At 34.5% G+C, this 18,464-nt stretch overlaps 1 protein-coding gene across 1 annotated transcript in view; it reads right to left on the reverse strand.

Moving 5' to 3' along the window:
* The window catches only part of PPP2R5A (protein phosphatase 2 regulatory subunit B'alpha), a 64,328-nt gene that overhangs the window by 20,111 nt on the left and 25,753 nt on the right, over nucleotides 1-18,464 (reverse strand). The window contains exons 2-3 of the mRNA XM_077902184.1: nucleotides 15,673-15,869; nucleotides 12,837-12,938 (exon numbers count right to left, since the gene is read on the reverse strand). Of these exons, the coding sequence (XP_077758310.1) occupies nucleotides 12,837-12,938; nucleotides 15,673-15,869 (299 nt within the window). The remainder of the gene's footprint in view (nucleotides 1-12,836; nucleotides 12,939-15,672; nucleotides 15,870-18,464) is intronic.

Genomic DNA, 18,464 nt, shown 5'->3' on the forward strand with positions numbered 1-18,464 from the left:
ATTTGGAACTTATCATTCACCATAGAATAACAAATTTTTCTACTAGGAGTTCAATAATATTCTAAGCTTATCAACAGTTTTGGGAGCTTAATAAATATTGGTTTTGTCTGATGCATCTTTGCCCAACTATCCAAAGGAGTGATACTTATCGGTTTAATTATTGTCTAACTTTATTGTTAAGTATGCATTGTAACACACACACACACACAAAAACAGAAAATGGTATCAGTTTTTAATTTATAAATAACCAACTATACAGATAATTTTGGTTTGGGTTGCATGCAAAAAGACACAAAAATTATCAGAGTCCTCTGAAGAGTTAGTACAGTCTCACAGACTGCTACACAATTTCACTGGCACAGCCTATTCAGTGCCTGCCTATTTTTCATGTCCAATACTTGCCTATTGTGATATAAGAAAATATATATTTGATCTTCCTCTCTGGTTATTAGCACAAAGCTCCTAAAACTCTTGGAATTTCCTGAGTGATAAGTAAGAGATGCATTTTTTTTTTTTTGTTCTGTATTAAGAAGCCCCTTTCAAACATGCTTGAGTTTAAGCTAATGTGATAACTAGGAAAATGAAGCCTGGTTATCACAGGAACCAACGTGATGATGAGAGGGTTGAAACTTTCAGCCCCTACTCCCCATCCTCCAGGGAGGGAAGAGGGGCTGGAGACTGAGTTCAATTCACCAACGGCCAGTGATTTAATGAATCATGTTCACCTAATGGGACTACCATCAAAATTCCCAACAAAGGGGTTTGGAGAACTCCTGGGTTGGTGAACATATCAAGGTGCTGGGAGGGTGGTACATGGAACCCCTTCTCCATGGTAATTATGGTAACTCTGGGTCATTAGTGTCAGGAATGAATAAATTATAGGACACTCAGTTGGTGTTTGCAGAGAAGTGGAGAATTTATTGGTGTGGAAAATCCACACATTTGGTGTCAAAAGTGTTATGGATAAAGGAAACAAGGTTTCCTTTTAGCTACGTATAGTGTGGCTCAGGCAGTCGAGCATCCAACTCTTGATATTGGCTCAGGTCATGATCTCAGGGTCATAAGATCAAGCCCCATGTCAGCCTCTGCTCGAGATTCTTTCCCCCTGCCCCCACTTGTGTTCTCTCTAAATAAAAAAATAAAATCTTAAAGAATTATATGGCACACACACACAAAAGAATTATATGGCACAGACTATGGAGGAGACATTTAGAAAAAGGCTGTATCAATGTGGAATAAAGTCAGTAAGAAAAGTTTTAAGGAGGACGTGCAATGGAGCCCTACATTTGATTTGATTTTGGATCAGCCAAGAAGAAAGAGGGCTTATTATAGAAAGGTAGGAGACGTCTTGAGAAGCAGATGGTGTAGGGCATGGGTTGGTGGGTATAGAATCAGAGACTCAATCTTTATGTGGATCCTAGTTCAGTAGAAGTTAAGATGCATGGTAAGATGGGTTAAACATGAGTTTAACATGAGTTAAAGTTAAACATGAGTCAAGTATGGCATGCATTAGCCTATATGCTTTACTTCTTAAGATCTGCATCAGAAATATAGGGCTTAAGGCTGAATACTATTAAGAATAATCGCATGTCTTTTGGGAGACTTGCATGACAGCAAGCTGAATCCCCTAAATCACATATTCAGTTGAAACCTATACCTATCACAGATATCACATTATTTCTTACATAGTTTTCATCTACATCATTTAACTGACATAATGAACATTACCTGACCAGTCAAGATTAGCAGCAAACTGCTTTTATGCAGCCAACTTAGCACCACTAAAGTGATGATAACAAAAGTTTATCTAATAAACACATGCTAAGTAATGTCAAACAGAAGTAAAACAAACACTAGTGATCTGAGCTGAAAATCTTCAGGATGCAAAAATTAAGACTTTGCTTCCATAAAATTGTACCCTGCCCCCACTGTCACTCTCTCTGCATTACTTTTTTTCTTGTATTTATCACACCCTGACATAGTATTATTTATTATTCTTTTCCACTAGAATTAAAGGATTCTGCTTATTCGTTCAGTACTTTATCTCCAGTATTTAGAACAATGCCTTGAACACATTTACTGAATAAAAATCATAGTTGATGAGTGACTGTTTCTGTGTAATTACTAAACTTTCTCTATATTCTTCTATATGAAGAAATAATTTGCTCTAAGAATCTAAGAAATGTGCTGCAAAGAACAACAGATACTTTTAGCAATGGATTAATTTCTCTAGTAAAATGGCAAACATCGTATATGTTCAATGTATGGCTGGTCCTCCTTTTGTGAACCAAAAAAAAAAAAATCCTAAAAGATAAAAGTATAAAGCATAAAAAGATAACTAAAAAAGGATAATCTTACCATTCTACTTCATAATGACTGTACTTTCCTAAGGCAGTTAAAATAAAATATTTAAAATTCTGATCTTCACCAGTAAAAGACTTTATAAGAAGGTACAGCAAAAATAACATAGATGATTTAAGTATCTGAAAATAAGATCTATACAAAAAAGCTAAAGAAACCAGAAATGTTTGGCCCAGAGAGGCAAAAGACCAAGAACCAATTTTAATGAACTGTATACACACAAAAGGCTCTCTTCAAGGAATATGGTGGCCCAATGTTTTCCAAACTCTATTAAGAGGAAACTCATTGAAAAAAAAAAAAAAAAAAAGAGGAAACTCACTGAAATGTTTTTTTTTTTTTTTAAAGATTTTATTTATTTTTTCATGACAGACACACAGAGAGGGAGAGAGGCAGAGACACAGGCAGAGGGAGAAGCAGGCTCCACTCAGGGAGCCCGACACGGGACTTGATCCTGGTCGCTGAGCCACCCGGGCTGCCCTGAAATGGGTTTTAAAACTGATTTAATATATGAAAGAATTCGGGCAGCCCCAGTGGTCCAGCGGTTTAGTGCTGCCTTCAGCCCAGAGTGTGATCCTGGAGACCCTGGATCGAGTCCCACGTCGGGCTTCCCTGCCTGGAGACTGCTTCTCCCTCTGCCTCTCTCTCTCTCTCTCTCTCTCTCTCTCTCTCTGTCTCTCATGAATAAATAAAATCTTTTTAAAAATATATATGAAAGAATTCATGTAAGAATTAACATATACTGAACTAAATGAGATACTTCATATTAAGTGTCTAAACATTAAATCTAAGAGCTGTTTGAATGTGAAGGTGTATAGTGTAAAATGTTATGTTCCCAGTTTACATGTCTAATTATAGAGGTCACAAAGAAGAGTTTCTAGTCCCTAAAATACAGGTTATTACTAAAATGGTCTACATTCTAGTCTGTACCCTACATAATTACATCTTAGGTATCTGTGCCATAAAGAAAATAACTAATAAAAAAATTAAACTACTACATAATCTGCCTATATTCTAGGCTAATACAGCAGCCAAGCCTCCCTAATTACCTAAAAGTCAGCATACAGAGAATTATAATCTTGCTTATCCTCAATAAAAACAAAGCAATAATACTTAGGAAAGAAAACAAAAATAATTTGTAACTGTTAATAATCACCATATAGTAATATTTTATAAATTAAAAAATATGACTAGTTACCCACTACTAAAACAGTTTTTCTTCTGTCCCTTTTTTCTTTGTTTCTTTATTTCATTTATTCCATTTTTCCATTGTTTATAGTATTTCCATTACGGTGTGGAAAAAAATTAGCACATTTTTAGGAAATTCATGAACAGGGTTGAAGAAACAAAATTTTGAAAGGTTTTGAAATTACTTGTGATTTTTCCCCCATTAATTTAATGTTTATTTTTCATCCTATCAAATCGATTTCTAAAATCGAGTTTCTGATAAGCTAAATGCAAATGTAAACTTCTAACACAGAACAAAAAATTTCAAGTGAGTTGATACAAAGTATGTTAACAACAGAAAAACTTTCATTGAGCAAATTTCCTCAATGCTACAACTGTCTACAATCTCATTTACCAAAGCAGCTTTAATATACTCCACCCTAAAAAACAATAATTTAAATAATAATGTGGCAACAATATTCTTGACTGATCCTATAAATCAGCTCACTCAGCATTTAGTAGTTTCTGATGTACCTAGACCATTTAATTACCAAATTTAAAAACTGTATACCAAGTTTTAGTTACTAGAAAGATTTTAAACTATAAACATATATACCTAGGACAGAGTTTTTTCATCAGGGGATCACGGAAGTATGAAAATTTCTTGTATGTCTCTGTGTATTCTGTCTTGGGAGAAGACTCATTTTTTAAAAATCATAATTGATAGCAACTCACCACCCACCTAAAATGTTAAAAATAGCACCCACTGCTATTTTCAGGGAATTTTAATGAAATTTCCAATGAGGCCAAACAATATGTTTGTTTGGCTGAATTTTCACTGTTAATTTCCATGAGCATATAAAAATATCTTAACAGAGATACTATTTTTAGAAATTCAAAGACTGAGGAAACTTTTTCAGATTATCCAACTACCTGTGATTTAAAAAAAAAAAAAAAGACATTAACTTACCAGCTTAGGAGAATTTCATACCTCTAAAACCTTTGTATTATTAAATATATAATTAGTTTTATATCAACTATGGTCTCAAATTTCACATGAACTGGTGTACACTATTAAAAATTTTTCCACTTCAGATTTTCTAGTTCTATAAGCTCTAACATGCTGATAAATCTTAAAATTTTTATTAGCTTTTGCTAATCCTAGGATTCCTCTTCTACTTTAGATATATATGTTAGATAAAATAAATAAATGAATGAACAATACAATTACTTAAAGCATCCCCAAGAGTGCAGAATAAAAATTTTTTCTTGTTTTTTAAAATAAAATGGAATGACCACTAAAAATATAAGTTCTGGCAAAATAAAAATCAACACTGTAATTGGAAGTGAACAGCTAGCACCCAAATGTAAATCAGGGTTCCTCTCTACCTCCCAGGAACTATATAGAAAATAGCTGGTGTTGCTGATTATCCAACCTATTGTCATTAAAAATATATTATTTTTCATTTTACTCAAAACAGACTCTTCCCTCCAATGATTGTAGCCTGTGGCAGGCATCGCTGGTTGACTAATACTCATTCCCTTCCTCTTGCCTGTCTCTAATACTCACTGTCAGGCTGCCTTACAACTAACTAGAGAAAAGGAAAAAGGGAATAGAAATAAGAAAGATGAAAAACAATCCAACACAATAAAAAAAGAGATTAAATATTAAGATTTTAAGAGAAACAGAGAGCCAAAGAAGAGCCAACATATGAATAGCTAGCATCCCCAAAGAAGAAAAACAAAGCAGTACAGCAAAAGAAATACTAAAAACTAATACTGAAGAAAACTTTTCAGAAATAAAAGTGGACTTTTGTAAGGAAAGAGTAACGATTCAACTAAGAAAATTTATCTAGAAAAATCAACACTTATATGGAACCAGTAAAGCACTTGGCCATTAAAGGAAAAACATCCTTTAGGGATCCAAACAAGAAACCCACGTCTTTTTTTTTTTTTTTTTTTTAACCCACGTTGTTATATAAGGGAAAGAAAATCAGACTGAAATCAAGACAATGGAATAATATTTAAAATGAATCAAAGATTTCATATCAAATCAAGTTGATGTTTAAAAATTAAAGCTACACACAAACTGCTGTTGTACATGCAAAAACTCAAGGAATAATATTCCCATGAGTCATTCTAATAAAGAATGAGCTCCAGGGGCACCTCCTTGGCTCAGCTGGAAGAGCATGTTAGTCTTGATCTTGTGGTTGCAAGTTTGAGCCCCACAATGGGTGTAGAGATTACTTCAATAAATGAGAACTTAAAAAAAAAAAAAGAATGAGCTCCAAATTACCAAGAAATGATTAGAGGAACTTTGATATAAGGATTGGCAGTAAAATTAAATATATTACCTGTAGAACTAGTAACAAGCAAAGGGCATAAAGGTGACAGTAGTATACAATTACACATTCTAACCATGTAAGTATTATACAATAATAAAAATATAAAGTTGAGGAAGGGGATGGAGAAGAGTGTATGGAAAGTAGAAACTTTGAGGGGTGCCTGTGTGGCTCAGTTGGTTAAGTGTCTGCCTTCAGCTCGGGTCATGATCCCAGGGTCCTGGGATCAAGCCCCATGTCAGGCTCCCTGCTCAGTGGGGAGCCTGCTTCTCCCTCTGCCCCTCCCCCTGCTGTGTTCTCTGTCAAATAAATATATTAAAAAAAAAAAAGGAAAGTAGAAACTTTGAATGTCTATAAAGGTATTTACTGTGAGAGTAAATGGGTTATTACTTTACATTAGATGCTAGGGAAGTAGGAAGTGGGGGTGAGAATTTCAGTATTGTTCATTTTAGGGAACTAATAAATTAGCTGTAAGAATCAAAGGTATCATATAAAGGTATCAGCATAAAGATAACAATAAGAACAAAAATATACTTCTACCCACATGCCAAAAGTACTTATCTTTTAAGAAAACAAGGGAAAACAGTATAGTCTTAAAAACTGTACTAGGTTCTATGCATATATTATCCCATTCAATCCTTATACAATCCAATCCTATTTTATTCCAGTTTTATAAAGGAGGATAAAGAGAAGTTAAGCAGCTTAGCCAAGGATCATTTCCATTTCACCATGCTTTGTAATGATAATAATTCTCTTACTTGTTAGAATTATTATAGTACATAAATTTTTGTTCCATTTAACCAAAGTACATCTGTACCTATATAGTAACACCTTTAAAAACTCACCTATGAGGGCTAAAAAAGAAAAAGTATGGCTAGTTGAATTATTTGGAAGATCTAATCTACAATGGTGTTACAATGGTGTTAAAATGAAGCTAAAAATGTATGAATTAGGGATCCCTGGGTGGCGCGGCGGTTTGGCGCCTGCCTTTGGCCCAGGGCGCGATCCTGGAGACCCGGGATCAAATCCCACGTCGGGCTCCCGGTGCATGGAGCCTGCTTCTCCCTCTGCCTATGTCTCTGCCTCTCTCTCTCTCTCTGTGACTATCATAAAAAAAAAAAAAAAAAAAAAAAAAAAAAATTAAAAAAAAAAATAAAATAAAATAAAAAAATAAAAATAAAAATGTATGAATTAATAAGCCTCACTAAGAATTGGTCTGTATTATTTTAGGGCCACAAAGTATATTTAGAAGAGGTACTAAAGCTTTTAAAAATTAAGAGCAAGTACTCAGGAGTAATACTTGAGTGGTAAGCCTAATTCTGCCACTTATTACTTTTATAATCTTGGCCAGGATTCTTGATCCTTTTTTTTTTCTTCTTGATCTCTTTTAGCTTCATATAAGCTTATCTAGAAAATGTGAACAATATTTAAAAATTTTTATTTAAATTTAATTTAGTTAACATATAGTGTTTCAGGAGTAGAAATTAATGATTCATCAGTTGCATATAACACTCAGTGTTCATTATAAAAAGTGCTCTCCCTTACTGCCCCAATTACCCCATCCCCCTACCCTAAAATATGAACAAAATTATTGTGTAACCAGAAGGATTAAATGAGATGGTGTATATAAAGCAGTTGTCACTATCTCTGAAACATGTAAGTGCTCAATAGTTATTGGTATTGCTATAATATAATTAGCTTGTCTTATAAATGAGTACTATTGGTCATACGTAGACATATTAATTAAATTCTCTAGATATGGGGATCCCTGGGTGGCTCAGCGGTTTGGCACCTGCCTTCGGCCCAGGGTGTAATCCTGGAGTCCCGGGATCGAGTCCCACATTGGGCTCCCTCCATGGAGCCTGCTTGCCCCTCTGCCTGTGTCTCTGCCTCTCTCTCTCTCTCTCTCTGTGTCTCTCATGAATAAATAAATAAAATCTTTAAAAAAAAATTCTCTAGATAAACATCATTGTGCTTGCCTGCAGATTTCAGGTCATTTTTTAATTTATTTATTCATGAGAGAGACACACACAGAGAGAGAGGCAGAGACACAGGCAGAGGGAGAAGCAGGCCCCATGGAGGGAGCCCAATGTGGGACTCGATCCCGGGACTCCAGGATTACACCCTGGGCCGAAGGCAGGTGCCAAACCACTGAGCCACCCAGGGATCCCAGATTTCAGGTCATTAATATTATTTTTTCAGTATAAAATTTATTTGAAGCATTAAGGCAAGAGTCCTTTGAACTTTTACTTTCTCCCACAGAGCCCTGCTTAAAAATAAAAAGTATCATTTGAATATTCTCAGAATATTTTAACTAGACAACTAGGGAACAAACAAACAAACAAAAATCCATGACCACAGGCTAGTTTATATAAAAACATGTGCAAAAGAAACACTATACAGATGTGTGTATAGTATAATATTTTATGGCTATAATGGAATCTTTGTAACAGTTTGTAAGTACTGTAAGATGATCTACCCTGAATCCTATCTAAAGAGCTCTAGTTACTAAAGTATCAACTGAGGTAGTGCTAATGTGATTCTACTGAGTGAACCCTAGATGACATTATGTTAAAGCCACATATTTGAGGGGATGTTTGGATGAAGCAGTTAGAGCTAGATAGAAACAGGGAAGGTTTAATGGCAGAATTGCCATTAAAAACCTACATAATAGGTTTTTATTACCAATTTTCCAATTATGTCTGAGGTGTGAACTGTCACACAATGGCATTTAGGTCAGAAAGACTATCCTTCCATCAGTCTCAACTAAAGAAACGTGCTTCAGAGAAAGACTTCTGAATGGCAGACTAAGGACTCCAGTGAACTTGCTGACCCACAAAAACAATCCAAAACAGTATGAGTTGGCTTAAGAAAGAATAAGTGAATGTGAGGGTAGATCAATAGAGATTATCCAGGGGTCCGTGGGTGGCTCAGTCCAGTAAGTGTTTGCTTTCAGCTCAGGTCCTGATTTGAGTCGTGGGACTGAGCCCTGCATTGAGTTCCCTGCTCAGTGAGGAGCCTGCTTCTCCATCTCCTTCTACCACTTCTCTTCTGTTCTGTTCTCTCATTTTCTCTCAAATAAAAAAATAAAATCTTTTTTAAAAAAGAGATTATCCAGTTTGAGGGCCAGAAAGGAAAAAGAATGAACCAAAAAGGAACAGAGTTTCAGAGACCTGAGAGACACCATCAGTCATGCAACATATATATGATGGAAGTCTCAGAGAAGAGAAAGAGGAAGAAAAAATATCTGAAGAAATAATAGCTAAAACCAACTCAAATTTGATGAAACTATTAATTTACACAATGAACTCTTATTGGAGCTAAATGAACTCTAAGCAGAATAAAGTCAAAGGGATCCACATCTACACACATTACAATCCAATTGACAGAAATTAAAAACAAAGAAAATGTTCAAGGCAGCAAGAAAAAAATAGCATTGTATACATGAGGTCCTAAATAAGATAACAACTGACTTACCATCAGAAAACCATGGACACCAAAAGACCTGTGGATAACATAATCTAAGTGCTGAAGGACAAGTACAGTTAACCAAGAATTCTATATCCAGCAAAACTGTCCTTCAAAAATGAACGGGAAATTAAGACATTCCCAGATAAACAAACACTGAGAGAATTCACTAACAGACCTGCTCTACCAGAAATACTAAAGGGATTCCTTTATGAAGAAATAAAAGGATATCCACAAGAAGAAATAAAGAACATACAATTGAACCTTAAATAATGGAAGGGTTAAAGGAACTGACCCCTCCTCATTCAGTCAAAAACCCACGTGTAACTCTTGACTCCTCCAAAGTTTAACTAATAATAGTCTATTGTTGAGGGCAAGTCTTACTGGTAACAGATCAATTAACACGTATCTTATGTGTTATAAATATTATATACTGTATTGTTAAAAAAAAGTAAGCTAGAGGAAAAAATGTTAAAAATATCATAAGGAGGAATGCAAACTAGTGCAGCCACTGTGGAAAACAGTATGGAGCTTCCTCAAAAAATTAAGAATAGAACTACTCTACAATCCAGTAATTGCACTACTGGATATTTATCCAAAAAATACAAAAACGCTAATTCAAAAAGATGTAGCACCCCTATGTTTATTGTAGCATGTTACAACAGCCAAATTATGGAAGTAGCTCAAGTGTCCACTGATAAATGAATATGGATAAAGAAGATGTGGTATATGTGTGTACACAACAGAATATTACTAAGCCATAAAAAAGAACAAAATCTTGCCATTTGCAACAACATGGACAGATCTATAGAGTATGATGCTAAGTGAAATAAGTCAGTGAGAGAGACAAATACCATATAACTTCACTCATATGTGGAATTTAGGAAGCAAAACAATAGAACAAAGAAAAAAAAAGAGACAAACCAAAAAACAGACCCTATAATTATAGAGAACAAACTGATGGTTGCCAAAGGGAGGATAAGTGAGGGGAATGGATGAAACAGATGAAGGGGATTAAGAGTAAATTTATCACAGTGAGCACTGAGTAAATGCACAGAATTGTTCAATCACTACACTGCACACCTGAAACTAGCACTAACACTGTATATTAACTATACTGAAATTAAAAATTTTTTTACAATCATAAGGAAGAAATAATACATTTACAGTACAGTATTTAGCAAATAAAATCTGCATGTAAGTAGACCCATGCAGTTTAAACTTAAGTTGTTCAAGGGTCAACTATACATATATAAATATAAAAGACAGTATAAATATATTTATTCATAACACATTTATTCTACTGCTCTATAAGACAAGCACATAAAGGAATAATTACATTGATGGGCATGTATAAAGATCTAATCTGTGGGGCACCTGCATGGCTCAGTCAGTTAAGCATCGGACTCTTGGTTTCGGCTCAGGTCATGATCTTGGAGTTGTGAGATTGAGTCCTGTGTTGAGCTCCCCACTCAGTGGGAAGTGTGCTTCTCCCTCTCCCTACCTTTTTGTGCTCGTGCACATGCTCTAATAAATAAATAAATCTTAAAAAAAGAAGATCTAATTTGTATGACAACAATATCATGAATAACCACTAAGAGGAGGTAAGGAAGGGAATGGAGGTATATTGAACCAAAACTTTGCATGCTACTGAAATTAAGTTAGTATTCAACCAAACTAGATTGTTTTAAGATGCTAACAGTAATCCCCAGGGTAATTACTAAGAAAATAAAAAACACAGTTAATGATACAAAGGAGTTAAAATGGTACCCTAGAAAATATCTATTTTTTTTTTGAAAATATCTATTTAATACAAAAAGCAGTAATGGAGACTAGAGAAACAAAAAGGCATACAACTTATAGAAAATAGCAAAATGGCAGATGTAAATCCTACCTTATCTGTAAATACCTTAAATGTAAATGGATAAAACACTCCAATCAAAAGACAGAGACTGTCAAAACTGATTATAAAAACATGATCCAACTTTTACAAGACAATTTAGATTAAAAAAATCAGATTATAAAAGTAAAATAACAGAAAAGATATATCATGCAAACAGTAACTAAAAGAGAGGTGGAGTACCTATACTAATATCAGACAAAATAAACTTATGAAACCTTTTAGAGTTATAATGATAAGGACCATCCATCCATAAGTAAGATATAATAATTATAAACATAAGCAGCTAATAACAGGGCCCCAAAATACATAAAGCAAAACCTGACAGAACTGGAGAGAAATACAATTCAACAACAATAGTTGAAAACTTCAACAACTCACTTTCAATAGTGGATAGAAGTAAATAAAAGAACAAGGAAATGGAAGACTTGAATAACGTTAGTCAATAACCAATTAGACTTAACAGATTTCTATTTCTATTATTAGAAATGTGTTATTTCTATTTCTAACACTCTACCCAACAACAGAATAACATTCTTTTCTTCTCAAGTACACACAAAACTTTCTCCATAATATACTGTATGTGAGGCCCTAATACAAGCCTCAATAAATTTAAGGATTGAAAACTTTCAAAGTATATTCTCTAACTACAATGAAATAGAAATAAGTAACAGAAAGAAATGTGGCAGTCACAGATATGTAGAAATTAAACACATTCTCCTAAATAACAAAGAAGGAATCACAGGAAAATTAGAAAATATCTGAGGTGAATGAAAAAAAAAAGGGAACTTATCAAAAATTTATGGGAAACATTAAAACAAAAACTGGTACATCAATGTTCATAATAGCTCTCATTATAATAAGTCAAAACATCCATCAACTGATTAATGGATAAACAAAACATAGTATATCCAGAAAAAGAAATATACAGCCATTAAAAAGAATGAGGTATGGACACATGCAACAACACTGATGAACCTTGTAAATACTATGCTAAATAAAAAACCCAGACAAAAAAGGCCACATATTATATGATTTCATTTATATTAAAATTCAGAACAGGCAAATCCACAGAGACAAAAAAGTAGATAGGTAGTTGTCAGGAACTGTAGAGAAAGGGGAATGGGAAGTGACTGCTGTGAAGGGGGGTTTCCACTTGGGGTGATGAAAAAAATTCTAGAATTAGATAGTGGTGATGGTTGCACAGTTTTGTGAACATTCTTAGTACCAATGAATAGTACATTTTAAAATGGTTTAAATGGTAAATTAAAGAAACTGAAAAAGTTTTGGGGAAAAGAAAATAATGATAAGAAAACGTACTAAAAGTCAAATATTTTTAAATAGACACTCAGATCAGGATGCTTGGGTAGCTCAGTGATTGAGTATCTGCCTTAGGCTCAGGGCGTGATCCCGGGTCGGGGGATCGAGTGAGGAGCCTGCTTCTCCATCTTTCTGTGTCTCTGCCTCTCTCTCTCTGTCTCTCATGAATAAATAAATGAATCTTTTTAAAAAATATTCATATTCATATCTGAAAGAGAACTACCATGATTTCAGCAGAATATCATAAATGCAAAATTGTCAATATATAGTATGTTTCATACTTGTATGTGAGGCCAAGAGGCCTCAAGCGTGGGTTCATCCTCTTCTGGATCAAAATCTGGATTATCACTTGGAGGAAGAGTACGGAAGATATTAGCGCTGATCTGTAAAGAAAAAGAAATTTAGATTTATATTCTTTGTTGTACAATTAAATTAAACAACATAAACAAAATATTTTAAAGATAACTTTAAGGAAAAAGTTAAGTTGTGACAATATACCTAGTTCAAAACCTATAAACCTCATCAATATGTGAAGAAGGCAGGTATTTGTTTCTCTTTTCTCCATCTCACAATTATGACTTCTTCAGATGCCAAACTACCAAAGATTACATACAGATTACCTCTAGATTCCGCTTCCTTAAATTACAAGTCATTCTTTCCAAGTTTTGCTTAATGGGAAAAAATTAAAAAGGAGGGGAGGGAATTATGGGGGGGAAAGCATAAAGTTCCTAACTCTACCTATCTCTAACTTGGTCCTTTTCATCTTTCTGCAATTCCCTCCATATTCTAACCCAGCCATTTATTTACCTTACAATCCAGAAGAGTGTGATAAAAGACCTCCATTTATATACATACACACCACACTAAGGAAAAGGGTGGGGAGGCCAGAATACCTTCACTGCTATTACAGATGTAATTTATAATACCCCACTGGTGATGTAATCTAATGTATTTCATCTACTCTGAGCCTTTAAAAAAAAATCTCTCTGAAATCATGACGTGAGACTGAGATTCTTCACTTCAGATTCAATGAAATATAGTATTTATAATTTCTTCGTTCGCACTGTCCAGGCACCAAGGTAAACTTCGCATCTTTTTTCTCTATTAGACTGTGGTGCCAACTCACAATTCTTTGAAGAATGATGAACAGACTGAGAGACCACATGGTTTAGTAAACATTTAAGGCCAAACCATTAAGGAGTTGTCACCTGAGATAAACTACTTGAGGAATAAAGGATGAGACAAGACGTGTTTGGTGGGGCAAGCGAATTGCCAACTATTCTTATGAAGTGGCATCTAGAGTCAGCCAAAGAACTGTTAACAATTACTATAACCATAAGACTTGGAAAGTAATAACCTAGAATTTGATTGCTAGAACTCAAAGCCAGTATATGAAGGCAGAACCAATAAATAGTTTGATGGGTATCGATTTCACAAAGAATGGCAGAAAGTCACAGATAAAATCTGAAAAGTAAAAATATCCCATAAGAGGGCAAACTTTGCCTTTGAGATCATACTTATTATTGGTAGTAAAAGAATAAAATTAACCTTGTAGCCAAAACCAGAAGTAACTATATATAACAAATATATATAAGAGTTTTACAGGGCCAACAGGGTAAGTTGGCTTCATGCTTATCCAGAAATTCAATAACCAGAAGTTAAAAAAAAAAAAAAAAAAAAAGACAAAACATACACACCTTTTTTCTTGGGGAAAGAAATTAAATCCCAGGGTTTATTATTATATAGCAAATTACAAAATAATTTGACTCAAATTGAGTATTTTCAATATGCAAATATTTAAGTATTTTCAATATCCAAGTCAATAACTTTAAGTAATCTCTACACAAAACATGGGGCTTGAACTCACAATTCCAAAATCAAGAGTTGCATGCTCTATCCACTGAGCCAGTCAGGTGCCCCCCCACCCCCCCAAGTCAGTAGTACCTTTACAGAGATAAAAAATAAAGTACCTTTCCAGGATTTTCAAAATTCCTGAATACAAACCATATGAAATCAGTAAAATGGAAATACTGCTTTCTCCTGAACATAAATACTGCTTTCTCCTGAACATATTTTAATGATAAACACAAAACAAAACACAAAATAAGTTTGTCAGTATTCAATATTTCTGTTTTCAAAGAGTCCCTTTTTACTGTCTGAGAGTTTTAGAAGCCAATTTTATTTTGATCAATGTTCCCTGTATAGCTAATCTCTTAAATATTCTTTAAGACTTTTATTTTCATTTTACAAAAACAAAAAACAAAAATTTTCTAGTACAGTGTGATGAAAGAAAACTCAACTAGCATAATAGGGTCAAATTTAACTACATTAAATTTTTGTTTTGTTCTTCCCCCAGAACATATATTGGGCAAGGGGAAGGAAATGAAGATAACTACAAATTATACTTGCTATAACCTTCTATACTCGGGTAACATTTAAGCTTCAATTATGTACTCAGTGACTCTCTAATTACTCCAACTAAATTTTTTGTATTTTGTTACTATGCACCAACATACAAAAATCCCAAATCCTAAACAAATTTCTGTTTGATGAAGAATAAGTTGAATTATTAATGAACAGTATCTTAACCTTAGTTTAATAAAGTTAGCAGTAATTTCTTTTTCACAGAGATTTGATACACTTATTTATATTATTTAACTTTTTAAGGGTCCTGAGTTTTTATTAAAATTTAAGTGTAATAGACTCTATAAATATACTAAAGTATTGTAAATTAATATAATTTTCAGACCTGACTCCTTTACCCAACTGCTGAAGCGTAGAGTCCCATAGTTTTTTATTCTCTTCCCACTTTAGGCATTCTTCTTGGTAACAATTCCACCCTGATAATTATCTATCAGTCTGTATAATCTTAAGCCTACATCTTTCTCTTAAACTCTACATCTGCATTATACAATATGGCGGCCACCAGCCACTGTGGCTACTGAATTTTCAATCTAATAGAAGCAAGAACAGCCTCACTGGAATGAATGGATAATTTTCCAAATGGACTATTTTAAAACCAGTTTGAGTATACTGATTATTACACATTTATTAAATATCAGTCTCAATAATTTTTAATCACACCTTAGATCTTACTTGAATTTATATAAATCTTACCATTTTTACTATATCAGAATACGCTGATTCAACAATTACACCACGATTAGTTGAAACATACTCAACCAGTTCATTCAGTGTTGCTCTTTTAATTTCTTTGCTCTTCAAGTCTGAAACAGAGTCCATGAAATCAAACAGTATACAACACTGCTGCAACTTCTGACAGAAAAGCTCTTGTTGTTCATTGGAAGTGGCATCTATAAATAAAAATAAAGAAAAACTTAGAAATTACCTATTCAGAGATTACCTTTAATATGGTTATTAATTTTATAGATGCTATTCATACACATAAAGCTTCTCTCAAAAATCTAGTGAGGAAAAAAAAAATCCACTGAAAAATTAACCCATCTAATTTCATCATTCATGCCAGAAACCAGGAAACAATGACTTTTCCTCCTCTCTCACTACCCCTAATATATCATTAAGTGTTACTGAATCTGTTTTTTTTTGTTTTTTTTTTTTTAAGATTTATTTACTTATTCATGAAAAACACAGAGACAGAGACAGAGGTAGAGGGAGAAGCAGGCTCTCACAAGGGAGCCCGATGTGGACCTTGATCCCGGGACACTGGGATCACGCCCTGAGCTGAAGGCAGATGCTCAACCGCTGAGCCACCAGGCATCCCAATTTTTTTTTTTTTAAGATTTTTTTTATTCATGAGAGACACACAGAGAGAAGCAGAGACACAGGCAGAGGGAGAAGCAGGCTCCATGCAGGGAGCCTGACGTGGGACTCGATCCTGTTGACTCCAGGGATCACACCCCGGGCCAAAGGCAGGCGGCTAAACCACTCAGCCACCCAGGGATCCCTTCTGTTTCTTTAACATATCTGGAATCTATCCTTTTCTTGTCATTCCCACTGTCATTTTAATATCCTCATCATCCATCATCTAAAATACAATAGTGATATCCTAACTGCTCCTCTTGCCTGGTCCCATAACTACTACAACACCTGATTTATCTTCTAAACGATCTCAAAAGCTATGCTCTTGCTAAAAGGAGAATCATTCTGATCATATTCAGCACTTCTCGATGATCTTCCAAAAATTACAAATTGAAGTTCAAACTCCTCAGGATTGCATATAAAATTCAGCAGTCTACTGTCAACAATCATCTCTCAACACTTCTCAGCCATGTACCCTCACTTTGGTTAAACCATATTCCCTGCAACTTGTGAAGATTTTAGTTTCCTCTGCCTGGAATGCCCTTTTCCCACATTCCCATCCTGGGAACTCTCCCCATTTATTAAGTTTCAGCAGAAACACCCTCCTCAGAAACTCTAAAACAACTAAAGTTAATTGGTTAATCCACTTTTACCCAAATGTATCTTAGGTGAGTACCTCTACCATAGTATTTATTGTGCTATATGGCAATTATGTTTTACATGTACAATACACCTAGACTACGAGACCACTAAAGATAGGAAACAAGTGTGATCTTTATTTTTGCCTCTTCCTCCTCCTCCCAATCACCTCATATCTACCACAGTGCCTAGCACATAATACACACTCAGTAAATGCTTATTATTTTACCTTCTACTTTTAACAAAAATATGGGGACATTATATTGATTTGATTCTAACAAATATATTAAATCCTTTTGTTTCCAACATTTGAAAAATAACAAAACTTCAATCCTGAACTTTCACATCTGTAAACAAGGACCTTCAATTAGCTCAATTTCTAAGTTTCTTGACTACTGAGATTAAATTTTTAAAAATCACAGAGATGTCTACTTAATACTGATACTTAGTTTGAAAAAATATAAGACGAATACCTCTGCTTTTTTTAAGCTTCCCAAATTATGTTAAACTTATTAGATTTGGTATGTGTTATACACTAGAAAAGGAGTGATTATTTAAGCTATGAGACTCCTTCTCAACTCATACTGTAGAGGAAATACCCACGAGTTTTCTCAGTTAGTAATACCTTTATGTATTTATAAAGACTGAAATTTGATACCACTAAAAACATTCTCACTACTGTAAAACTGCATGGTCTTAGGCAGAAGGAGAATCAAGACAACTTTAGGAAAGTGAAACATTTCATCTTTGAAGAATTATTAACACAACTTTTAAAATACAAAAGCCCTGGGGTACCTGGTAGTGCAGTCGGTTGAGCATCCAACTCTTAGGTTCAGCCTAAGTCATGAGCTCAGGGTTGTGAGACAGAGCCTGTGTGAGGAGTCTGCTTAAGATGCTTTCCCTCCCTCTCCCTCTGCCCCTCCAACAGTCACATGCTCCCGCATACTCACTCAGTCTAAAATAAATCTTAAAAACAAACAACAACAACAACAAAAACAGCAACTCACAAAAATCCTGTACTTATCTCTAAGCATTAAAAAAAAAAATGCAATGTGAATATGTATCTGGCTCACATTTTAAGAAATACTGTTCTGGTATGCCTAGGTGGCTCAGGTTAAGCCTCTGCCTTTGCCTCAGGTCATATGCCTAGGTGGCTCAGGTTAAGCCTCTGCCTTTGGCTCAGGTCATGATCCCAGGGTCCTAGAATCCAACCCCATGTCAGGCCCCCACTCATGGGGAGTCTGCTTCTCCATCTGTTTCCCCTCATTTGTGCTCATGTTCTCTCTCTCTTTCATAAATAAATAAAATATTTTTTAAAAAGACAGAAATACTGCTCCAGAGAACTATTTCCCAAGGTGTGAATTGTAACTCATAGGTGGAGAGTAGATATTTTAGTGGGTCATGACCAGAATTTTAAAATGTCTATCAATGTGTTGCAGGGCACCTAAGTGGCTCAGTCAGTTAAAAGTTTGACTCTTGGTTTCAGCTCA

The sequence above is a fragment of the Canis aureus genome, chromosome 6 (assembly GCF_053574225.1).
Source record: "Canis aureus isolate CA01 chromosome 6, VMU_Caureus_v.1.0, whole genome shotgun sequence".
Classification (NCBI taxonomy): Eukaryota; Metazoa; Chordata; class Mammalia; order Carnivora; family Canidae; genus Canis; species Canis aureus.